The following is a 27060-nucleotide window of genomic DNA, read 5'->3' as shown; positions in this document are numbered from 1 at the left end:
TTTTTTTTTTTTTTTTTTTTTTTTTTTTTTTTTTTTTTTTTGGTACTAGGGATTGAACCTAAGGGCACATAACCTAATTTAAGCCACATCCCCAGCCCTTTTCATTTTTTATTTTGAGACAGAGTCTCACTAGATTTGTTTACAGCCTTGCTAAATTGCTGAGACTGGCCTATAATCTCAGCCTCCCGTGTGCCACGGTGCCTGGCTCATAGATTCTTTTCTAACCATGTGCAGTCTTCTAATGAGCCTATCAAAGGTATTTTTTAATTTTTGCTATTGTTTTGATCTCTAGTGTTTCTTTTTGGTTCTTTCATAGAATGTCCATCTTTCGGCTTACATTACACATCTGTTTTTGCCTGTTGTTTACTTTATCAGACACAGCCTTTCGCATGTTAATCCTAGTAGTTTTAAAATCCCAGTATGATAATTCTAATATCCCTGCCATATTTTCTGTCTTTCAGTATGCCTTTGAATTTTTTCTTGAATGTCAGCCATGATAACAAAGGTAAAAAAGAATTGCTGAAAATAGGACTTTAGTAATATGGTGGTAAGCTATGGGAAAGACTATGTGCCCATTAGTCCTAAAATCAGGAGTCAGTCTTTTAGTGAGTCTATGTCTCTGAACTGTGAACTTCACAGGGCTTCTCTGTTTGCCCTTAGTTGGGGTTGGATGGCTAGAGTGAATTGAAATTGAATATTTCCCTTCTCTCAAGTTGGTTAGTATCTGAAAAAAAAAAACCCTGAAGTTTAGGACTTGGTATTATAGTTTCTCAGGAAAGTAGGCCTTGTTAAGAACAGAATACTCTGGTATATTTCAATATAATTCCCTTTTTCCTCTCCCTGCCAGAAGGCTGAGAGGATTTTTCTCTAATTTTTACTTGAGAACTTGGTGAGCTCTTGGAGACAAAATCTACACAATGTAGGGTGCTCCCCCTGTGCCTGGGCCCTTGGGTTTTAACACTTAAAGTAACCCATGCTGAGTCTCCAGAAATTTGTTAATGAAAGTTTAGGTCATTCTACCTTGGTATCAGGTGCCCTGGATGTTTCTGCATATGAATTTCAGTTCAGTATATTGTGATTCTCACTATCTACCTACCTGTCTCCCCAATTTGAAGGCGGCAGAATTACCCTGTGACCTCACATATCTGACGTATCTAAGAAAAACTCAACTATTGATTTTTCAATTTTTTCATTTTTTAAAATTTGTTTTTAGGATGGAATGACAACTTCCAAACTCCTTTTTGTCATACTGGGAACCAGAATCTTGATATATTTTTCTAAGAATCTTTCATGGGGTATAATTCACGTGCCATAAAACTTACCATGTATAAGTGTCTAATGATACGTTTATGTATTCAATGATACATTTATGTAACAATCAGTTTCATCAGTCTCTGTGCCCATTTGGTATCCCTGCTCCTACCACCAGCTCCTAGGCAACCACTGTTCTGCCTCTATATATTTGCCCTTTTGTACATTTCATATAAATGGAATCATAAAATATGCAAGGGTTTTTGTCCAGCTTTTGTCACTTAGCATAATGTTTTAGAAGTTTGTCTGCTGTAGCACAGATCTCAATGAATTTTTAAAGTTAAAAATTAAAATGCAATCATTGTTCTTTAGTTAATAACAAGCATTTAGCCAGATTGAAAATAAATCAGCCCATTATTCAAGTTCACCTTGCCATCTGGTGTATTATACACAAAATGTTATGGTTGTGCTATGTATGGCCAATACAAACTACTGGTTAGTTTAAACAATAATTTTAAAAGTATGAAGTTTAATTAACAAACCAACATTTTTCAAATTTAGTTATAGATGTAGCTGTATTGATCTATTGCAGTAGATCACAGTGATAAATGACAAATGAGCAAAACTGCTGTGAAGAGAACACGTCATATTCAGATTTGCTTGAGCAACTTCAGTTTCCTCCTGAAAAATCTGATTAACCTTGTCAAGCAAATGGAATATTTAACATCTAATTTTTTGGAAAACAAGTTTGAAAGTTTCAAGACTGTGATGTTTTATCATGATAAAAATTTTGAAAGCCACAAAATGTTCACTTATATAAACCATGTACTTACAAATTGTCCTCAAGTCTCTTCAAGGATTCCAAAACTAATGAATGAACACTGTCTAAGGAGCAGGATCCAAAGCAATTTAGGGATGGGATATATCTAATTTTCATAACCCAGTCATTATGTAGCTTCCTTTTAACACTGGGAATGCAAAAAGAGGGTAGAGTATTATGTTAGATACACAAACACATTTCAATTGAGCATCTAATTTGAGTAACTGAATTGCAACTCTGAGCCATGCTAAGAATACAGTTGTATGGGTTATGCCACTTTTAACTAACTAAAATTTCCTACTCTAGCCTATTTAAAATGAAAAAAAAAATTTAAAAGATTCTTATCAGCTTTTAAGCTATAAACTCAGAACTAAAGGAACAATTTGGAAAGATCTCAGTCTCTAATTGGCAATATCATCCTTACTTCACTGAAAAAATTCTGATCATCCAAGTGGTGCAGTACATTTCATATTGGTTTATGGCTTATGAATCAATTCAGCTGAAAAATACATCTGTATTTTCCATTAATTTTCACAATTGGAGAAGTGGAAAATTTGAAATCCCAACCATTGGTGAAGGGGAAGCTAGAATACCCATTCAATTTCTTGTTCAAGGATTATCCTTCATTGCTTTACAGAGCATTTGAGTGGGAGGCTTAAAATCAGAAGTCTAAATCTCTGCCTCAAACATGTTGTCTTAACCAGGAATAAGCTATCCTTAGGTGTTACAGTTATTCACATGTAATGATTTGTTTCCTCATTCACGTATATTAATGACCTACTTAACTTAGGTATCAAGGACATAAAGTGATGATGAAGATGAAATTCTTCTCACCATGTTGCTTAGATTCTAGTTGAACAGACATGTTTACAACTCAAGGTATAAAAGCTCTACAATATGGGATTAAGAAGAGGAGAGAGATACTTCTTTTTCTGTGCCAGATTTTGTTTAATTCTGAACTCAGGGTGCTGGCTATTTCTCTCTTTATTTTGTGTATTAGTGTTTGCTACCTATGTCCCCACCCATTCTACATGAATGAATTCTTGTAGATGTCAACCACAAGAAAGCTTTTTTGATGACTCCAGAACTTAACTATCTTAAGCCTTAATATTTTTCATTCTGTCAAGTTTCAGGAACTCTTGGTATGGGAAACTGTCTCAACATTCAGCCTATATATACATCTGAGTTTTGAAAGATTTAGATAATCTACGATTGGATTGTCTACATGTAAATAATGATCCACAAGAACCAGTGTGAATTATCATTCATTTAACTGTACCCAGATTCCTCAAATTCCCCAGATTCCCAAATCTCATTTCTGATTATGCCTAATGGAAATAGGAACTGAAGAATGGGTCATGGGTTTTCTGACAAGTGGTATAGATCTCAGTAAAGATTCATGTCTCAGCTTTTGGTGAACCTTTGGTGAGGCTTACACTGCTCAGATATAAAGGGAAGAAAGTGGAACCAGTTTCTTAATGACTCTGTCATTCTTAGAGTTACAGCAATGGGGTTAGTCTTACAATTACAATGTCCATGTTTTTGAGTAGGGTAAATTGCACATTCTAACCCTACAAATTAACCCTATTTGTTACTTATTTGTATGACCCCACATTTTAAATTTTTTTCAATTATAAAAGAAAGATATTTGGGCTGGGATTGTGGCTCAGCGGTAGAGCATTTGCCTCACATGTGTTCAGTTCTCAGCACTGCATATAAATGAATCAAGAAAATAAAGGTCCATCAACAACTAAAAAAATATATTTTTTTTAAAAAAAGATGTTTTATAAAAAAAATTAGGAAGCAAAAAACAAACCAGAAAACAAAAATCATATTTCTGAAGTATCATAGAGACTCATTGTTAATATTTTGGATAATTACACTTAATATTTGTCTAAATAAAAATACATATTCATGAACACAGATATGCAATGTATTTACAAAACTGGATTGATGCATTCATAGATAATTTTTTGTGTGTGGGTATGATGCTGGATATTGACCCCAGGAGTTTTCTTATTTTTTAGTTATAGATGGACACAATATCTTTATTTGTTTATTTGTTTATTTTTTTATGTGGTGCTGAGGGCCGAACCCAGTGCCTCACATGTGCAAGGCAGGCACTCTGCCACTGAGCCATAACCCCAGCCCCCAATTTTTTTTTCTTTTTTTTTTGTGGTGCTGAGGATTGAACCCAGGGCCTTGTGCATGCAGGGCAAGCACTCTACCAACTGAGCTATATCCCCAGCTGACCCCAGGAGTTTTCACATACAATGCAATCACTCTACTATTGAGCCACAACTTCAGTACCAGATAAATTGTTTTTCACTTAATATTATGTCATAAATATTTTTCAAAATATAATTTAATGGGTACATGGCATTCTTGAATATGGTTATCCCATGATGTAGTGGACATCTTTGATACCATAAAAGCTTTTGGGAGTCTGACAAAAAAAAATGTATCTTATACATAAATTTATTACATACATATGGACATTTTATTAAAAATATAAATGTTCATTTATAGAAATTATATCTGAATTATTTATGTAAATTAATAATTTAATTAATCATTTCCCTATAATAGACATGAAACAATTTAATGTTAGAAATTATGCTGTGAAAACTATATTGATATTCTGAACTCCCAGGGATTTCAGGTCCCAATGTATAAATGTTTATTAGGCATTTGATATATCCTTCCCAACTGCTTTCTGGAAAATTTTATCTAATTCACACTTCCCCATTTTTAATAGTTTCTAATTTAAAATTAAAAAAATGAATCAGATTTTAAGTTGTACTCACTTGATGAAAAAGGAAATGCAAATTTTAATTCAAAATTTAACTTTTTCTACTAATAAAAGTAATATATGCCCTACTCAAAAACATGGACATTGTAATTGTGAGGAAGATGATAATAATCACCATTATCTTACTAGTTGGTGATAACTGTTAGCATTTTAGTATGAAAATCACTTTGAAGTGTTTATTGACCATTTATTTGTAAGATGTGTGCATAAGCATGAATTATCTGTTCATATCCTTTGTTCATTCTCTTGGAGAATTTTTGTTTTTAATTGAATTTTAAGACACATTAAAGAACGTTGACTTATTGTCGATAATATTTATGGCAGAATTTATTTGTTTTTATTTACCTTTTAAAAGGATATTTTTATGTCTTTGAGGTTTTATTTGGTAGTCAAGTCTATCAAACTTTTTCTTTAAATTCTAAGTTAATTGCTTTATGTTTAGAATCTTCTTTGAAGAGCTAGTAAAAAGCCATACATGTACATATAATTCAATTTCTATAAATATATCTTTTCTTGATTTAAATTTTTAATTTAACTCTTCAATCCATTCAAGTATCTGTAAGTTTTAGTTGCCAGAAGCACTTAAAATAGGAATTTCACATCATTACCCTAGTACATGTATGAAGACACAAATTTGTGTATGACCAGAGAAATGAAAAATTGTGCTCTATTTGTGTACTATGAACTGAAATGCATTCTGCTGTCATGTGTAACAAATTAATTAATTAATTTTTTTAAACAGGGAATTTGAATGGTTAATTTTCCTGTTTTCTCCTCTATTATATTGGAAGATTCTTGAGCCAAGAAATGCTTTTTGTTCAGCTTTGAATCTCAAATCTCTTTTATGGGGCTGGCATCTTATTTTCACTATATGTGTGTGCGTATAATTGAACAATGACTACAATTATTAAAACAAATGGACTACTTGTTACCTTTTAAAGTTCTTTGAGTCCAAGACCTGAGTTTGTAAATTCTTTTTGGTTTTTGCCTGCTTTAGTCCAAAGTCATCACTGTTAATTGTGAATCTGTTCACAAAACCACCATCATCTCCCAGAAGGATGTCATCCCGGCAGAGCTGGTCAGGCAGAGATGCCACACACACACACAGAAGGCAGTGATCCATGGGCTTTATGACATAGTAGTTCTCCTATAAACAAACGAATGCTTTTAATGAGCTATTGCATTAGTATTAATAAATACTAATAGGGCTGGGAGAATATGTGAACATATGCTTAGCATGCATAAGACACTGTTCAATCCCCAGCACCCCCAAAAAAAAATCCTATTATCCTTAGTATTTGATAAGTTTTATTTTCTGATATTTTTCATCTTAAATTCTCCCACACTGATAAAGGAATTTGAAAGAAAAAAAAAAGTTCACCAAATAGAAGTTAATGAACACTCATCATGAGCCCAGTATTGTGCTTTTGGGTGTTTTATGGGGAAAAAGGTGGAGTACCTACCTGTGTCTCATAATGAGATTTTATTATGTATTACTGTAAATAGTCTTCTCCTGGATTTGTAAAGAAATATTAACAAGAAGTATAAAAAGGTTCAGTAAAATGTCATACATGTACATATAATTCAATTTCTATAAATATATCTTTTCTTGATTTAAATGTTTTATTTAACTCTTCAATTCATTCAAGTATCTGTAAGTTTTAGTGGCCAGAAGCACTTAAAAAAGAGTGAAAACAGGACCCTGGGTTGCATACCATTGACATAAAACTGGGTAGTAAAAACAGAAAAACTAAATATCAAAGTTCCATGTATTTTATAAGGAGTTATCGGGAGAAGAAAATATCCTAACATTCAAGTTCATCCAGAAATAATCAACAAACATTAGTTAAGCTGACTTTGAACTATCCAATAGGTTCACTAATTTAGGCTATGATTGCTCTTCCAGAGAACTCTCTAAGAGAGAAGAAAAAAAATTAAATTTTTGTTATTTGTTCCATTTTCTTTAGAATGAATGAGAGTGGAACATGTTCAGAGGCTCCTTCAGTCATTAAACAAACAAACATTTACTGGACACCTGTGTGCCAAGAATTATTCCAGGCATAGGGTGTACAGTGATGAATAGAACAAAGTTTCTGACTTTGTGGAGCTGGCAGGCTAGTAGGAAGACAGCAGAGTACAACAGAGCACGTAACAGGACTTGCACCTAAGGAAATGAATTATAGCGCTGCACACAGCGTGAATAGCCCACTATAAGTCCCAGGGTCAGAAAAATGACCTTTGATTTAGGACCAGAATTGATGGAGAGAAAGGTAAAGAAGAGGTTGAGAGGAAGGAGCCCTCGAAGAAGATTAATGCCAAAAAAGTAGAAGGGCAAGAAACTGTGGAGCCTTGTCCTGGCCATGACAGGGGGAGATGATGTGTGGGATGCAAGGATTTTTGCCTTCAGAGAGTAAGAAGTAGGGGGGTGTTTCCAGTTAAATCTATGTATGGAAGGGCTTGAATTTGAAAAAGAACAAGTCATAGATTTAGTTTACTCAGGAAAGTAAAAGCAAGTCCATCTGCTGAGAGGGAGGGGGACTGAGAAAATAATGAAATTTTGGAATACTTATGAGGAATGGTTGAGTGAGTTGACAAAGGACAAGAACGAGATCAGACAGTGGCTGCTGAGAGCTATGTCTGCAGACCCTGAGTTGCAAATGATGCCAAATAGTGTGATTTGTGCTTTTCCACAGCAGTGCTTAGCTCCTGTGAATGGACAGAGAATATGTAACATTTATCCACATTGATAGGCAGACACTAAAGAGACTGGAGGGCGAAGATGACCAGCCCAGATGATCTTCCTAGTGGCACAGGCAGAAATAAAAGAGAAGTGTGAGAGGAACTGAAGTCTGGAGAAGAAACTTTCAAAAGGGACTGGAAACTTCTATGGGACTGAAAAAGAGTGAAAACAGGAAAGCTCGAAGGACCCAAGTCCAGGGTACTGAAGTTCAGGATTTCAGAAATTAATAAAGTCAGGTCTATAACTCAGAGAGAGTCACATACTATGTGACAAAGCACACTAAGCAACCAGCAGCCTTTTATTTTATTTTTAAATTTTTTTTATAGTTGTAGATGGACAGCATGACTTTTTGTTTAGTTTTTTTTATGCATTGTTAAGGAAGGAACCCAGCGTATCATACATGCTAGGCAAGGGCTCTGCCACTGAGCTACAGCCCCTGCCCCAGCCTTCTGGCATCAGTAGTTGGTTACAATAGCAGGACAAATCGAACAAAATAGTTTAGTATCTCACTGAAGCTAGGAACATGTAAGGAATGGAAGAAGATTAAATAACTACTTCATCTACCATGTCCTTCAGAGTCAGCCTGAACCATGAAAAAAAAAATTTTATAGTCCTAATGCTCAGCAATCTTACTTCTCCCTGAGCCCCTATTGTAGTTGCATCTTTTTACTGTAGAATTTGATGTCCTTTTGTTATACATTGTGTTTATTCATGAGGTCCTTCAAGACTGAGTGGTTTTTGAAGGCAGAGAACATGTTCATTACTTCTAAATGTCTGCAAATTGCTCAGTCACAAAAGAGCTGCTTCATTAGACTTTTTTCCAGAGTTAGGCAGTTTGATTTTTGTAATTTTTTTTTTTTTTTTTTTTTTTACCTAATGAAGCTGGACTGGAGAGAAAAGTGTGGGAAAGCATAACCAGAAAAATAATGCTTGGATTAAGAGAATGGGCATACAAGAGGAAAGGAATTACCCTCTCCTCAAAATCAAAACTAGGCAAAACCCCCTGAATTAAATATGCACTTAATGGGAAGAACATTTCCTTTTAATCACAGAATGTGAATACGGAACTTGATCTGAGAGGTTATTTAGTTAAGTCCTCTGATTTTGTGTATGAGGAAGGTGACCTTCACTACGGAAACTGTGTTGTTCATATTCTCACCCATACAAATTGACACTCTCATTTCTTTTGAGTATTTCTCTTGGCACAGTACCTGGCTGTTCCCTTGAGCTTTATAATCCCAGACAATGATAGTCCTTTCTGTAGTGGCAACAATTCGTTTCAGCTGGGAGAGGTAATCGCATCCTGTAATCCAGGAAGTATCCTGATAGAAAAGCACAGAACTAGGGGTCATAATGCATTTCCCTCCTGTGACATGGTGGTAGATACTAAGGAGTAAGTTATTGATGTTAAAAAACCCAGTTTGCAGAGAAGCCATCAGCTGGAGAGTGATTCAGCTGGTGTAGGTGCTGCTTCTGGCAGCACACTGCAGCTGAAAGAGCTGCCAATTTTTGCGCTATTCACTTTTTTTGAGACTTCTTCACAGTGAGCACAGGGAGCTAGATTTGGGGCACTGATTACACAGGTTCTCTGGCCCTGGTGCATGCTCAGACTATTAACTAGCAATCACTTGACAATGATAAGCTGAGGCCAAGGAGTTTGTCTTGTGTTTTGCCAAAAGTCACCAAGCTAGCATAGCTGGAATCTGTAATATCAACACCAACACCCCAGGGAACAGAAGCAATAGTTTCCACTTATGAATGCCTGGTGTGCCAGAAACTGCTCCATGAGTTTCAAATGTGCCCTTGAATTCTGTAAAACCTGTTAGGAATTCTAAGTGGCTAAGAAATGGAAGCTCAAAGGTTTAAAGGAATGGAATCTCAGAGGTTTAAAGAGAATCCATACTCCTTTGCCACACAGCATGGCACCCTGCTTCCATAGTTCAGTGCATTCATTCAGAGCTTTTCCCTGTCTCTAATAAACCTATAAAGCAAATCACTGTAGTTTTATATCTGCTGAAGATTACTGTTCAGTTCACTGATAAGGATTAAATAATTACAAAATTGCACTAGAATTTTGATGCTATTTTTAAATTTAAAATAAAGTGCTCTCGAATTATTTCCACTGGCTGCCTCCTTGTTTTTATAATTTGCGTTGTATCATTTTTTATATCCTTCCGTAGTAGGTGCTCAGAAAAACTCAGGAGAACCTCTTAAATTGAAATTTCCAAGGAGTAATCAGCTTCCAAGCAATTCTCTGCAGATAATTGAACTCCAGGAAGCAAGACCTGAGTTGTCTTTGTTATTTTTCCAGGTTTAGGGTTTTTCAATTTTAATTTCTTTGGTACTGGGGATTAAACCCATGGGTTTATCACTTAATCACTGAGATGCATTCCCAGCCCTTTTTTAGATTTAATTTGGAGACAGGGTCACACTGAGTTGCTTAAAGCCTCTCTAAGTTGCTGAGGCTGGCTTTGAACTCATCCTCCTGCCTCAGCCTCCAGAGTAGCTGGGATTACAGGAATGCACCACCACACTCGACTCCAGGTTTAGTTTTGATCCTAGTCAAAAAACAATCTATAAAACATAGTCACAGCCTGTTCAGGTACTTCACTGTGATTTTGATTAATTATGAAGGAATCATCATCACAACCTTAATTGGACTTTATTAGAAATTTTTAAAATGAACTTACTGTAACACTGGTGCTGGTCTGAACTCTCATCTGTGAATAAAGGAAGAGAATAATGAAACCTAGTTGCCCCTACAATTAGGAATGAGAATGCTGTCTATGAAAACACAGTGTCTCCTTGGATTAATCTCACTTATTTTATCTGCCATGAGTTACCTCTCTGTTTGACCTTGAATGATGTAGCTCAGTTTGCATTGAGCTAGGCTTATACTTCTTTGGCTTGTCCTTAGGCCTGGTGACTGTCTTCTTAAGAGTCTTACATTTGACTAATTATTTTGTTCCTTCTATCTGCAATCTACCTCACATTCTTATTTATTTAGAGCAACATTTGATACCAAAAGTTGGAAATGTAAATTCTAACAGCAATGACAAGAGTAATTCAAATAATGCTAATGAGATCAATAGGAACATAGGGTTATATAGAAGAATCTAGCACTGTTTGATTTGGAAGATCTCTCTCCAAGTTATTGAGAGACTTAGAGAACATTCTGTTGAGGGGACCTCCTTGTTTATTCAGTAAGTATCTGCAGAGTGATTATGCCCAGGGGCTGAGAATCATAGATTGGTTCCATGCAGAGAAGTGGTAGATATAAGACTCCTCCATATCTTGGAGGGATGATAACTGCTCCCAAGATGAGGACTTGGAGTTGAAGTATCTTAATTACCCAGTTTTTTTATTTGTTTGTTTTTGGGTTTGTGGGGGGAGGAAATATCTAGGATATGGCTTCTCAGAAGGAGTAGATTATGTGAAATAGGAAAAGTGCGTCATGGAGAGCTGTGAAGCTGTTTGTCATAGCCATCCAGAGACTTTCATCTGAAGAGTTAAAAAAGGATTTTCCAACCAGGGACTTATTTCTAGATGGAAAAAGAAAGTGCTGAAAGGAAACTGGTGAGCAGCAGAACAGAACCCCTGTGTTTTCCTCTTCTATTCATCTATATCCATCTTTAGTGGAAGTCACCTGCTTAAAGCTCTCTCACCTTTCTTAAATTCTCATAATCCTACGACTATCTTCTGAGTTTTTTTTTTAATTTTTTTTTACTTGTAGTTGGACACAATGTCTTAATTTTATTTATTTTTATGTGATGTTGAGGTTAAACAACCTATATATTCTGAGTTTTTAAAATCTAGCTTTGGTTTCAAGAATTTTTCTTAATGACATTTCCAGTCTATATCACCAAGAACATTCTTAACTATATTTGTTCTATTTCAGCTAGAGTCTAAATTATCAATTAACCTAATAAAAGATATTTGAAGCTACAGTCCAAATTATCATTTAACCTAATAAAGGACATTTGAAGCTATGAATGGCTAACTTTACTAAATTGTCCCCATAATATATACCTCCAGATTACTTTCTTTACACAATATACATCTTATTCATAAGGCATGTAACACTGGAAATATTTTATATTCCTGGTGCATTTTATTCCGATTACATTATCTTATAAGAAATTGATGTGAGAGTGTGCTTGTGAGTATGCATATGTGCACTTATAAGCTTGTGTGTGCACTTTTGTGCATGTATGAAGCATCTTTGGAAATATGATAATGCCACCGTATTTCACATAGTCAGATCATTATTTTCCTCTTCAATTGTTTTTTAGATACCTTCTTCATTCTGTTTTTGAGAAAATAAAGGAGAAATGAGAGGGAAAAGATGCACAAAGAAGGGCCTGGAGTTGTGGCTCAGCGGTAGAGCACTTGCCTCGCATGTGTGGGACCCTGGGTTCGATCCTCAGCACCAAATAAAAATAAATAAACCAAATAAAGGTATTGTGTCCACCTACAACTAAAAAAAAAGCATTAAAAATGCACAAAGAAAAAAAGAAATCACTTAATGTGTGCTTATAATGATGTTAAGCCCTTTGTGTATATTAAATGATCTAACTAACCAACACAACTACCAGAGCAGGGAAATACGGAGTACTGTGAACAGCTGGCTTTGCACCAGGCTGGAACCCAGATTTCACACCCACTCCATATCCCCAGTGTACCAGCTTCAGGGCCCAGCTGGCCCCTTCCTCTGACAGAAGCTGACTGCCTGGGCTGGGAGTTGTGGCATACCCCTGCAATCTCAGCAGCTCAGGAGGTTGAAGCAGGAAGATTACAACTTAGTGAGGTGTTGCTTCAAAATAAAAATGACTGAGGATGTAGCTCAGTGATATGCCTAGTACTGCAAAAAACAAACAAAACAAAAAATAGGAAGAGGAGGAGGAAAAGAAGAAGAGGAGGAAGACTCATCATCATCATATGGCTGATTGTGATTTCAATGTTTAAAAAATGCCTTGAGTTGAGCGTTACTGAAATATGAAAATTATTTTGGAAATTTTAGTCATATATTGCTTATTTTAAATGTATTTTACTTGTATACAGCTTGTCACTAATTGGAAATAAATTAATAGATTTTTAAATATATTTAACACCAAAAATTCACCTTTTTTCATAGTTAAATGTTATATAGGATATATCATCATACATTCTTTTAAAATCTCTTTTATTTTAAAAATAGATTTATAAATTTAGAAATAACATTGATGATAGCAATGCCTTACATTTGTATAGTAATTTATCATTCATAAAGTGCTTCTATGTTCACTATTTCATTTAATCTTCACTATAGTCCTCTGAGAAAAAGAACTGGTTCTATTTCCCTCATTTTATAGAAACAAAAATAGAATATAAAGATAAAAATTATTCTTTAAATTTCCTATGTCTAATAAAATAGAGGAGACAGAATTTGAGCCATTTTATTTCCTCAATGACCAAGGTTTTTGATGGGACTTTACTTGGTCAGGTAATGACAAAATTGGTTGGCTTGGAAATGCTTCTGATCAACCTTTAATTGTGTTGATGCCACATGATTCAATATGACACCCTGAGTAACCATGTCAAATGTAATTATCAAAACTTCAAAAATTGCCCAAGTGCTCCTTATGACTAAGTATTTGGCTTTATTTTTGGAATAACTCTAAAGTTTTGGGTTCTGTTTTACCTGAAACATTTGCATAATGCATAGACAAAGCCTAAGAGAGAAAAGAGGGATGGAAGGAAAAATCTAAGATTTCAAATTACCTGGCTGTTAAAGATAGTTATTAGGCCTTTCTGTGAAGCAGTTATTAATAAATCCAATTGAGGAACCTTGACAATGCACTTGATCACATCCCGTCTTCTACTACCTGTCAATAGCATAATATTAATTTCAATTTCCAGCACTGAAGACGCTAAAATTCATTTGTTAAATCAGTCTTAAAAAGAGAAAGAAAAGACAACAGTGTTTTGCCAGGAAGTCCCAAATTACTTAAAAACTAAGATAGAATAAAACCATAAACCCCAGCAACTGTAGCTTTTTAATTATCCTTAGAGATAGATCTAAATATATAGAGCTTCCCAACTAAATGTGGTGCATGAATTCACAGAGAAAATGTAAGATACACACCCACACACCATACATATACCCTATGTGTGCACATTTCACAGAGAATGAGTTTTCTAAACATCTTTTGAAATCACTTCTATTTTGAGATTTTTCACATCTCAGGAATCTTTTCTGTCACCATCATGATTTACAGAAGAAAATTTATAGACTGAATATCCAATACTATTTCAGAATTTCTTATGTAAAAGAATGAAACTATTTCAGTGCTATTATTAAGTCTTTTTAAAAATTGTGTATGTTTGGGGGAAAAAAACAAACCAACTTCTAGACTCTGATGTCATTCTATGGTCACATACTAAATGATAAAGCCATGTATATTGGACTCTTTTGGATGATTTAGCTTTTATAGTTGTAAACTCTTAGGAAAGGCAAATGAACAAATCTCATGCTCCAGTGTTACCACAACATGCATGCATCCGCAGAGAAGTCCCCACAGGGATGCAAATTGGTCATTGGGGGGTTGTAAATAAATTGTACTCTTTCTGTGTACAAAGCACAGGTGTACATATAGTATATAATCAGATATACATAGTAATTAATATCTAAGGTATTAAAATGTCATGTAGCACGGTTGCTGGGGGAGAAAAGGATATTAAAGAAATCTTTTTATAAACAGGTTCCTTCGGGATCATTAATGAAAAAAAGATTGAAAAACACACTATTCCATGCCCCTATGATTCTCTCTGCTTCTACTCCTTCCCCAATGTAGACTATTTTCTACATAGAAGGCAGAAAAGCATTTAAAGAACAACTCATATCATGCCTCTTCTCTATCTACAGCTTTCTTATAGCTTTCCCTCTCACTTAGAAATAGATCTGAATATATAGAGCGTAAATGTAGTGTATTGTCCACAGATTCCTGTACATCTATCCTAATGTCCACTCTTGCCTCTTCAACCTCACTATCCGCTATTCTTGCCTTGTCACACCATTCCACTCCATATCTGCCTGAAATACATGCTCCTTGTTCTCTCTTTCTCCAAGTTTTTTATTCACTTCTCAGTGGGGGTTTCCCCAACCACCTTTCTGGCTCCCAACCCTAACCCAATTTCTTCTTCCTACATTCCTGTTTTATTTTTCTCTAAAATATGATTATTTTTTCTCCTCTGGCACTTATTGCCACCTGACATACTGCATATGTTACTTTGATTTTTCTGTTGTCTGTATCTCCCCATGAGAATGTAATCTCTATGAGGTCAGGGACTTTGTAACTGTCACTGCTGTGTCCCCAGCACTTGAAGAGGTACCCAGTGCACCTTTGTGGATCTTAACACAGATTAGTTGAGGGATAAATGAACTACATCTGCCATCTAGAAAAATGCTTTCAAAGTTCTTACTAAGGATGCCTGCAACACTTCTCCTCTGCACTCTGACCCTTCCTCAGCTCAAGAGCAATGATGGCCAGAATAGTCCTTTTTCATCTGTTTATTTGGCAATAGTTCCCAGGGTAGAGGCTGGGCTAAGGAAGGGTAAAAGCCAAAAGTGGGCTTTGTTCTCAAAGGACTGAAGTAAATCCAGGTGCTTTGGTAAAGGACCATTAGACTCAACCTGGACTACCCAGTTCATCTTTAAATATGTGATGGAATGCTAGAAGACAGTATATTCAAGGGTATATCTTTCCCTGAACTTCTCCCAACCTGGATGAAATAAAGGGTAAAAAACCCAAAATGTCAAAAGCAGAGAGGATTGGAAATCCCCAAATCCCAAGCTCAACTATGAAGCCCCATATAAATTGGTAACTTTCTAAATGGATTAATATCTCTCTCCATGATTGGGTAAACTCAGCTTTGGACATGTCAGCAAACCTCCCTAAGATAATTGAGAGTAAAAGTATGGGGGCACTTCTAAACTGAAAACATAATTTCAAGAATTAATTTTAAAGACTCATGATTCTATTTGGTACTAGAGCATGCATTATTGAGCTCATTATTGAGCTGCTAATGTAAAGAGGTTTAACTTGAGGTCTGAGCCTATTCAAGAATACTTATATTTTTTCACCTCACATTCTTAATGTTGTTGGAGCAATGATATTTCAGTTTTATCTGCAAGTGTAGTTTCTTCCTACAACTTCATATGAAATTGTCACTTCCAACCCCCAGTTACGAAAAAATGAGCAAGAAAATAAAATGAAAGGTGATTCAATGGAAACAGTGAGTTCCCAATACTTATGTATTGGAAAAAAATATTACAACTCATACTAGAAGGTAAACTAAGGAATATCACCTGAAATAATAATTCGCTGTTTTCTAGACACAAGGAAAACCAAATTTTCTTCATCCATGTGGGAAGTAAGAGCATCATCTTCAGAGAAGTATCCAAAGATCTAAAAATCCCAAACAACACATATAGACATGCATAATATTTTAGAATTAACTGCAGAGTAATAACAGAGTTGATATATTTTTTAAATTTTATTTATTTATTATTTATATATGACAGCGGAATGCATTACAGTTCTTATTATACATATACAGCACAATTTTCATATCTCTGGTTATATACACAGTATATTCACACAAATTAGTGTCTTCATACCTGTACTTTGGATAATAGTGATTGTCCCATTCCACCATCATTAATAACCCATGCCCCCTCCCTTCCTCTTCAACCCCTCAGCCCTATCTAGAGTTCATCCATTCCTCCCATGCTCCTGCTCCCTATCCCACTATGAATTAGCCTCCTTATATCAAAGAAAACATTCGGCATTTGATTTTTTGGGATTGGCTAACTTCACTTAGTATTATCTTCTCTAACTCATTTGCATTTACCTGCAAATGCCATGATTTTATTATCTTTTATTGCTGAGGAACATTTTTTTAATCCATTCATCTATTGAAGGGCATCTAGGTTGGTTCCACAGTTTAGCTATTGTGAATTGTGCTGCTATAAACATTGATGTGGCTGTGTCCCTGTAGTATGCTGTTTAGAACATGCATTGGATAAAAGATAGCCTCTTCAACAAATGGTGCTGGGAAAACTGGAAATCCATATGCAACAAAATGAAATTAAACCCCTCTCTCTCACCATGCACAAAACTCAACTCAAAATGAATCAAGAACTTAGTAATAAAACCAGAGACCCTGCATCTAATAGAAGAAAAAGTAGGCCCTAATCTCCATGTGTGATTAGGCCCCAACTTCCTTAATAAGACTCCTGTGGTGCAAGAATTAATAAATGGGATAGACTCAAACTAAAAAGTTTCTTTCCGGCAAAAGAAACAATCTGTGAGGTGAATAGAGAGCCTACATCTTGGGAGCAAATCTTTAACTCTTACACAGCAATCAGATAGAGCACTGATCTCTAGGGTATATAAAGAACTCAAAAAGCTAACCACCAAAAAACAAATAACCCAATCAATAAATGGGCCAAGGACCAGCATTGATATTGACTAAAATTTAATTTAGATTAATAGCCAGGGGCTTACCCATATGAAAAAGAATGTTTGTTAATATATTCAACAAACTGTATGCTCATAATGCATGATTTTTGAGTCACCACGTTTTTTGTTTTTTTTTTACCCCTGTGCTTCCACCAATGTACCAGGTCAGTATCCTTGCTCAGATGAGAGATCTATTAAGATCTGGCACTTATTTTTATAAATCCAATTGCCTTCATCTGGAAGGCCCTCAGCTAGCAATCTTCACACTGAATTTTGTTACTCTCAAATGACTATTCATACCCATTTTTTATGAATCTTTCTGGGCCAGAGTTTTCATTCTGGCTTTCTGGGAATTTAAGAGACTGTATCTATTTAAGTGTTCTAAATCTTACTCTCTAGGCATTGCATGAGAATAAATTACTATAAAAAGAATATCTTGAAAGAAAAGTAATTTTTATGTATGAATAATTGTCAAATTATGACAACTTTAAACTGCAAGGAATTTGAATAGGCCTGGGATGGTGGCATATGCTTACTGTCCCACCTACTCAGCAGACTCAGGCAGAAAGATCACTTGAACCCAAAGGATTGAGGTCAGCATGGACAACCTAGCAAGACGCCTGTCTCAAAACACACTGTTCTTCAATTGTCTTATGAAAAAACAGAAATAAAATTCTCATAAACTTATATGAGATTTTTTTTAAAGAAATAGGATTTAAAAAAATTCTTTTTAATTACTTAAAACTAAATTCTTACATGTCTAATATATCAGTATTTCTCACAAAGTTGAGACTAGGTGATCCTTGTTAATAAATGAATGGCAGAAACTAGGGAGTACTCTGAAACATCAGGGTGTCCACCGGCCATCCCAGAATCCTGCTCAATAGCAGATCTGATTCCACATGTCTGGAGTGGGGTCTGAGAGGCTGCATTTGAAACAAGCTGCCCATGGGTGATCAAACTTTGAGAGTAAGCTGACTCAATTGAGAGTAGATTGAAACCAATCACATATCATTTTGTTTTAATAACAATTTATTTCAATGTTAAAGGATGGCTCAGCATTATATTTTATCATATATCTTATCATTAGTTGCTTCACATGTTACTACTTCTACCTTTACATACCCACATCATCCAAATCTTACAACAGGTGGCAACTGCCCTAATCCCTTCTTACCACTAGACTTCACTCTGTGGGAAAGTTTGGATCATCAAGATTTCCTCTTATATTTTCCGTTCTTCCCACCAGCAAAGCCAGTGCTCAATAAAAAATTAACTAATTTATTATTTTTCAGAAATCACTGTTCATCTTTCATGGGCATAAAATCTCTGGGTTTAACATCTAATTCTCTCTGAAGGACCGATGAAGGAGAAAGAAAGTGCATTTAATAGATCTATGCTTTGAGCCAGGCGCAGTGGCACACACCTGTAATCCCAGTGGCTTGGGAGGCTGAAGTAGGAGGATCGTGAGTTCGAAGCCAGCCTCGGCAACAGTGAGGTGCTAAGAAACTCAATGATACCCTGTATCTAAATACAATACAAAAAAATAGGGCTGGGGATGTGGCTCAGTGGTTGAGTGCCTCTGAGTTCAATCCCTAGTACTCTCCCCCCACCAAAAAAAAGATCTGTTTTAGTGGACAGTGATCTTTTGTTGCTGTGATTTCTCTATCATCACTTACTGATGCATTATCCAGTTAATGGTCATGTACTGATCTGCCCCTTTGCCCTGTCTCATTGAATCACAGTCTCATGGCGAGAGCATGTGCTGTGGGGTGGGAGTGTAACTCAGAGTTAGAACCCTTGCCTAGCATGTACAAGGCCTTGGGTTCAATCCTCAGTACTGTAAAAAACAAAACCCAAAAGAGTGTGTGCTGTGTAGTCAGATGGCTCAGTATTTGAGTTCCTGTACTAAGATACTCAGTTAGTTGGACAAACACCTTTTTAAGTTTCAATTTCTTCCTCACTAGAATAAAAGGGTAAACTTATGCGTTCTTTTTAATGATGTTTAAATGACATTGCTCCTGTAAAGCATTTTGCATTGCACCTGACACATATGTTATTTAAAATTAAATAGCTGTTATTATCATTAGAGAGCCTAGATTAGAAGGCATTATGGAAGGGACAGAAAAGTCATAAATACTATGAAGACTATAACCACAGGTCTACTTAGGGATTGAACTGGTTTCTCCCATAAGAAAGACTTAAACTGATAATATATGGAAACTCTCTGGGATAAAGTTATATGACTTCTATGGTCAACCAGAATCAGAAAGAAAATTCAGCTCTTTTCCTATCCAAATTCATCAGTTCCCTGCAGCCTTTGTTTCCTTTCTTACACTATGTAGAGTGTGTGGTCTGTCTTCTCAACCACACATTTCCAGTCCTTTTCTCACTACTGCATTGACCTGGCAAGAAACCTCACCACTGGGGGAATCCAGCTGCTGCTTTCCTTGTGGTCATGTCGCTATGGCTGATTAACTTGGGGAAAGCCTTCTAGCCCCGCAGTCAGGACAAACAATTCCTTAGGAGCTCCAGCCTCAGTGGGTCTCAGAGTCTCTTGGCTATCATTCCATGTCTCCTTCGGTGATCTCTTGCATTGATCACAGGAGTAATGGCAAACCTTCTCCACTCCCATTAAACATGTGACTCTACTTGTTACCAGAGACCTAGGCCAGAGGCCTGACTCTGGTAATCCAACAAATCAGGTCAAGTTAATGGCCCCCAAAATCAAACAGAAAAAGTTAATGATGAAAAGAACTTTAATCAGTGTAGCTACGCTAGGAAGTAAAAGAGTTTTGTGTTCTTAGCCCTGTTTTCAAGGGATTGAAAATGACTTGAGATTTTGTAGAAAGAGAAATGAGGGTAAGGGTTGGGGATTTGCATAGTTGAAGGCTTTGCACAGCTGTCAAAGCAGGTGATCTTGATCAGACCTGGTCTGGTCCATTCCTTACCTCATCATGGGTCAGGTGGGGACTTGTCAGCAATAAGAAAGTTGCTGTTGTCTGGTGGGCAGTTTCAACACATCAGAAGATTTTTATGGATCAGACCTGTTGTTCCTGGAATCCAAGGTAACTCAGAGCAAAGGAGACAGGAGGAAATGGAGGCAGAGATGCAGGGAAAACTGAAGGGTCTAAGACCTTGCACCTCTGGTTCACTCTCAACAGCTGACCTCACCTTCTTCTTCAAAGATGGAGGTCACAAGACAAGAGCTTCTCTAGCTTCTTGTCCCCATCCTTCCCTCCTTCATTCCCTTTGAAAGGAAGCTATGTCTCTCTTTCCCTGTCATCTGTTCTCTGCATCCCATTTGCTTTCATCTTTTTAGAGTTATCTCCTTTTTTCTTTCCCCTGCATCTTCAATCTCTCCCTTTCTACTGACTTTTTAACATTCAAGCATATTCAAATCTTTCCCATTGTAAAAACACAAATAAAGCAGAAAAAAACCTTTTAAAGTCAACCACAGTACAGATAATAATCCTCAATCCTATTTTTCATTCTTCTCTTGTCCAGTTTCCTTCTCCAAGTATCTCACCTCCTTACATTACTGTTGAGCTTGGATTCCTTTTAAAGTGACATTTTGTTTTCTGTTGGTTGTAACAGCAGATGTTCACTTTTGAACTTTGACAACTTCCTTTTTGTATTTTTCTATTGCTACCAAAACAAGTGACCACAAACGTAGTGATTTAAAGTAACAACTGTGTGTTAACTCACACTTCCATAGGTCCAAGAGGGGTCTTGCTGGACCAAAAATCAAAGAGCTAGTAGAGACATGATTTTTACTGAAGTCTTTGGGGGAAGATTAGGCTTCACATCCATTCAAGTTTTTGGCCATATATACAACAATAGTAATGGAGTTTCAAATCGCCTTTATGCTTGAAATCTCCTTCCTTCCTGTCCTGCTTTTAAGAACTCATGTGATGGGAACCCACCTAGATAATTTGAACAAGTTCCCTAAGTTCAGCTGATTTGTTCCTTATCAATCTATTAAGTCCATTCACAGCATTACCCAGATTAGAGCTTGACTGAATAACCAGGAATAGGAATCTTAGGAAAGGGGCACCTTTAGTATTCTGCTTATCACACTTGCCTATAACTCCAGCAACACAGAAGACCAAGGCAGGAGGATTGCAAGTTCAAGGCCAGTTTTAGCACCTTAATGAGGCTCTAAGCAACTTAGTGAGACTCTGTCTCAAAATAAAAAATAAAAAGGATTGGGGATGTGGTTCAGTGGTAAAGCACCCCTGGGTTCAATCCCTGGTACCCACCGCCGGGGTTGAAGAGGAAGGGAGGGGGCATGGGTTATTAATGATGGTGGAATGGGACAATCACTATTATCCAAAGTACAGGTATGAAGACACTAATTTGTGTGAATATACTGTGTATATAACCAGAGATATGAAAATTGTGCTGTATATGTATAATAAGAACTGTAATGCATTCCGCTGTCATATATAAATAATAAATAAATAAAATTTAAAAAATATATCAACTCTGTTATTACTCTGCAGTTAATTCTAAAATATTATGCATGTCTATATGTGTTGTTTGGGATTTTTAGATCTTTGGATACTTCTCTGAAGATGATGCTCTTACTTCCCACATGGATGAAGAAAATTTGGTTTTCCTTGTGTCTAGAAAACAGCGAATTATTATTTCAGGTGATATTCCTTAGTTTACCTTCTAGTATGAGTTGTAATATTTTTTTCCAATACATAAGTATTGGGAACTCACTGTTTCCATTGAATCACCTTTCATTTTATTTTCTTGCTCATTTTTTCAGTTTTGCAGATATTATACCCTCATATAAACATATAAACATTATTAATACAAGTTAAATTCACTACAATTTTTTAAAATTGTGAACATTTGCCAGCCAATTTAACCTTAGATTATAGTATGAAATAGTAATTTTCAGATGATAATGTGAAATGACAAAGGAAATAAAAATCCTTTTTTGTTTCTATGCGAATGAATTCCAATGCTTCTCAGGATAAGAGAATTCCAGTTTGTGCTGTCATTTAATTTGAAATAATGTGTCATATGTCTATGATACCTGATTTCAAAAATCAGTTTACAGACAGTCATTTAATCTGATTTCTAATTTTCATGGAGATAATTACAACATATCTGTAAGGTTTCTGAGAACAGATGTGGGAAGAAATCCATGAGCAATGTCTCATGTGAGGTAGTATAAGGTATTTCAGGACTTGGAAATGGCTTCAAATCTTAGTTCTACTATCAGCTGGTCATACAACCTCAGGCGATTTTCCTTAATTTCTCTGTGCCTGAGTGTTCTCCATCTGGAAACTAAAGATATCAGTAATAACCCCCATCTGATGCACTAATATAAAGATTAAATGAGAAAGTATATAATTAAATTACTTGTGATTAGAAAGATTAGAGAGTACTTAGGTGACACCAAGTACCAGGTAGGAAAGAGTTCAATCAGTGTTATGGTTTTGATGTGAGGTATCCTCCAAAAGCTCATGAGAGACAATGCAGGAATGTTCAGAGGTGAAATAATTCAATCATGACAGCAGAAACCTAATCAGTAGATTAATCTGTTTAATTTAAAAGGACTAATAGATGTTTAACTATAGGCAGTTGTGGCATGGAGGAAGTTGATCACTGTGGGGTGCATCTTTGGGGTTTATATTTTATTCCTGATTTCTTCCTCCTTCCTCCCTCTTCTCCCTTCCCCACTCCTTCTTCCCCCCTCCCCCCTCCCTCTCTCTCTCCCTCTTTCTCTCTCTTCCTTTCTCTCTCCCTCCCTCTCCCTCCTTCCTGGTATCAGAAGGTGAGCAGTTATCCTTCATCAAGTCCTTCAGCTATGATGTTCTCTGAAACCCTGAGTCCAAAATAAACTTTCCCTTCTCTAAGTTGTTTGTTGTCAGGATTCTGATCATAGCAACAAAAAGCTACTGACACCATCATTAACATTTGAGGTATAATTCCTGATTTTTCCAGGTATAGTACAAAAAACAGAACTCAGGTGTCCTCCTTGATGGTTTAAAACTGTCCACTAAGCACCCATGCTGCCTACCAGACACACATTAGCCATGCACTTTGTCATAAGTGCAGCTTGCAGTTGTATCTATGTGCTCTACATGCAAGTAGATGCCATCATGTAGAACATCTGCTCTTACGGAAATGACCCATTTTGCTATTTCTACTGGTAATAGCACCATATCACAATGCTTCTCAAAATAACTTCTGAAGGAAACTAAAAATATCAAATTATTAAAAAAATTTTAGTAAAATTTTAAGATTATACCAGATAAACTTCAGAAGACATAGCAGAAGTACTTCAGGAGAGATAGCTGAAGTTTTACATTTTGAAAGGAAATGTTTCAAGCAAATAATGTTAAAGAACAAAACATATCTCTTTTTCCTATGACGAACCTATTACCTCGAGGATCTCAAATTTCTCTTTCAACATTTCAAATATTAGTCTAGTCATTGTAAAATGTGAAATAGTTTGAGCATTTTATGACTACCAGATGTATTACCATTATTAGAGTATTAATTTTCTTTCAAATATGCTATTTGTAGGCGTTGTTCCATGCTTTAAGTGATTTGTTTTTTAAATTACGTTAGGAATATATGTTCATTGTAGAACATATGGAGAAAATGAAAAGCAGGTAGAATAATACAAAAACCTGCATGTGGCTTATTTTTCAACCTACCCTGGAACATTCTGTTAACATTTTTGAAGTTAGCAAAAATAATTTTAGCTTTATAATAATTGTTATAGCCAACCCAAATGATACTGTATGACTCCAAATGAATTTGTAATGTGCTCCTAAAAAAAAATTTTTACAAGCTGCCTGGAAATACAGATTCACATAGTATTTTAAAGAAAGTAGATCATGATGTACCAGGCTGATTCACTTGGTAAACTTAAGGCCATCATCTTCCTTTAGTTCCCTTTACATCTAATTTTTCTCATTAGAAATTGAAAGGGAAGGTCCAGACAATGTTTTAGTTGAGTTCTAAGATTTCATTATTCTCGAAAGTGCAATTTTTTTGTGGCATTGCTACAATAGCAATATTCCTACAAATCTTTTGGAATCAGATTTATATGTCTGTGGCTGACTTTCAAAGAATAAATTCAGTTCTTATTACTTGGTAGATTATTATTAGCTAATAGATTAAAGAGGCAAACCATATTAAAATGAAGCTAGTCTTCCAGCATTGAATTTCCATTTTACAAATGACAGATTTGAAACTCAGAAAGATTAGGGCACATGGGTTAAAAGAGAAATGCATTGGCACAGATAGTTTGTGAGAAAAATATCAGGACAATAAAAGAAGAATCTTCTTGCATCATTTTCTCAACCCTCAGGTGACTCTTCATAAACATAAGGTCTGTCAAAGGCTGGTCACAATTCCCCTATTAAACTTGCATGTGATTTATAACCCAAGTGAAGGAACAGGATAATGTCATGAGTTATTAGATGAGAAAATCTCAGCTCCAAGACCAAACCTGACTTTCTAGGTGGCTTTAGATAAAAGTCAGTCAAACTTTCTGTGCTTTGTTTTCCTCATCCTTATTATTATAACAACATTATCTTCTATAATCTATATGATGAAATTGTTGTAAAGATTAAATAAAACCTGAAAGGGATGTATATATAAAAAAGAAGACATTTTACAAATGTAAGAAGATTTTGATTTTCTAAATGGAAAGAGAATGAGAAAAAGAAAGAGAAGGAGTTGTCAGAGAGAATGAGACTCAATTTCCTCATCACTATAATCAAAATCATCCAGACTTGCTTTAGAATAGTACTTCACTGCATTTGGAAGCTAGATTCTCAGTTATTGTGGAACTCCAAGTAAATGGATTTACCATCAAGCACATAGAGACTCAGACACGGAGACTCTAGGCCTGTTTACATAGGTGTCCTTTTGTGAACACTATGTCTCACTTGTTGGCATTTATGGGGCATCTTGAGAGCACTGGCTTTCTCGATATAAGTGTATAATATCAATGAACTTCTAGAATCTCTGCATGAAACACTTGTTATACACACCTTTTTCTATTTCAATGGACCAAAACTATTGCATTAGATATTCAAGCACATAAACCACTGGATGTATGAGAAATAGTTACAAGAAAATAGAAAACATTGAGGATATGTGATTCTCAAATCACATTACTCAACGTTTAGTTGGATTCAAGTTACCAATATACAGAAGAATATCCAAAGGATTTGCACAGTGTGATAAAGCCTAAATCCTGGGAAAAAATACATTCATGTTGCACCCTTATATGATTCAGGAGTGGGGGGAAGCTTCTATATGATGTTGTATAGTCACTGACAGTTCACTTTTCTTTGGATGAGAGTTTTTGTTAACAAATACATCACATTCTTCAGATGGGTACTTCCAATCACATGGCTAATTGTATCATTTTCCCTGATTATTTATTGGTTTTCTACTTTGTTGCATCAAAACAGTCATACTTGCAGGATTGCCTTTAGACCCATACCCTGGGACCTACGCTTTTAGATCAATACTGTCTGATTGAACATTCTGTGATGATGGGGATATTCTCTAAGTTGTCATGTCCTATAAAATAGTTATTAGTCATATATGAATAGTGAGCACTTGAAATGTAACTAGTACATCTGAGCAGTTGTCTTTATATTTAATTTAAATTCATTTAGTACATGTGGCTTGTGGCTACCATGTTGGGACTGAACAGTTTTAGTCTAGTTCTTTCATGAAAGTTTAAGGACCATTGTTAATGCCAATACTTTTAAAATCATACCCAGAATTCCCTGCCAAAGGGCCCAGACTCTATTACCAGAGCCCATGAAATCTTTCACCCAAGTCCATCTCCAGGAAGGGGGACTGAAAATCATAGCTGAGTGAACCTTAGGTCTGAGAGGTGGCCAAGGAATAGAGTTGGAGGAGGTGAGGGTATGGAAGTTAGTCTTGTAGACTCAGGTGCTCTTATATGTGCACACATAGCCCCTAAGATGTGGGATAGAGTCAGTAGTGATAATAAAGGGAGGCTGGCCAGGGCCAGCTGTCACCATGTTTCCATGTTTCAGTGTGAAACTATAAGGAGTATGAGATCAAGTTTTAAATTTTAATCTGGACTTCCAGGGCCTGATAAGTTACATTTGTCAAAATTGGAGGACAGAACCCATTTGTTTAACAATTTACTGGATTTATAATTTTAAAATATTTGGACGTATGGTATATGAACCTCTACTTGTACTCTTGCCCAAATTTAAGAGATGGGCCTGCACGTTCACCCTGTCAAACTAGTTAACAAAAAGTCTTTGACATCACGTTCTTCAGATGGGTACTTCCAATCACATGGCTAATTGTGTCATTTTTCCCTGATTATATGTGAAAATGCAAAGCTTAACCTTTTCTCTCAAGCTTGTGTTCTCAGAGAAAATGTCACAGGTCTTCTTTCATAGGTGACTTGATTATTCTTTTTATATTAAAACTGATTTTGAGTACTTCATAGTTAGTCCAATTAATTACATAGGAAAGGGAATTTTACAAAAGTCATTATGTAGAATGAGGCAATTCCAAAAACTAAAAATTTTAGACTCCTTCTATCAGATATGGTCAGACAAGGACTCTGAATTTTTCAATTGTTTGCCCACAAAAATTTGTCCTTTCTGATCAAGAGGAATTCATTCTACTTCTATTTCTTTCTTTTTTTTTTTTTATTCTTTATTGTGGGTTGTTCAAAACATTACAAATTTCTTGACATATCATATTCCACACTTTGATTCAAGTGGGTTATGAACTCCCACCTTCACCCCATACACAGATTGCAGAATCACATCAGTTACACATCCATTGATTTACAAATTGCCATCCTAGTGTCTGTTGTGCTCCGCTGCCTTTCCCATCCTCCACCCTCCCCCCCTCCCACCTCTCCCCTCCCCTCCCCTCCTCTCTCTCTACC

At 35.9% G+C, this 27060-nt stretch overlaps 1 protein-coding gene across 1 annotated transcript in view; it reads right to left on the bottom strand.

The window, feature by feature from the left end:
- Positions 1-27060, bottom strand: part of Wdr64 (WD repeat domain 64) — a 140074-nt gene that overhangs the window by 99161 nt on the left and 13853 nt on the right. The window contains exons 3-8 of the mRNA XM_048809781.1: positions 15971-16070; positions 13384-13487; positions 10314-10343; positions 8835-8945; positions 5816-6030; positions 2085-2219 (exon numbers count right to left, since the gene is read on the bottom strand). Coding sequence (XP_048665738.1) covers positions 2085-2219; positions 5816-6030; positions 8835-8945; positions 10314-10343; positions 13384-13487; positions 15971-16070 — 695 coding nt within the window. The remainder of the gene's footprint in view (positions 1-2084; positions 2220-5815; positions 6031-8834; positions 8946-10313; positions 10344-13383; positions 13488-15970; positions 16071-27060) is intronic.

This window comes from Marmota marmota, unplaced genomic scaffold (assembly GCF_001458135.2).
Source record: "Marmota marmota marmota unplaced genomic scaffold, marMar, whole genome shotgun sequence".
In the NCBI taxonomy this organism is placed as follows: Eukaryota; Metazoa; Chordata; class Mammalia; order Rodentia; family Sciuridae; genus Marmota; species Marmota marmota.
Note: the sequence above shows the minus strand (reverse complement) of the source record. Positions and strands in the feature narration are given on the sequence as shown.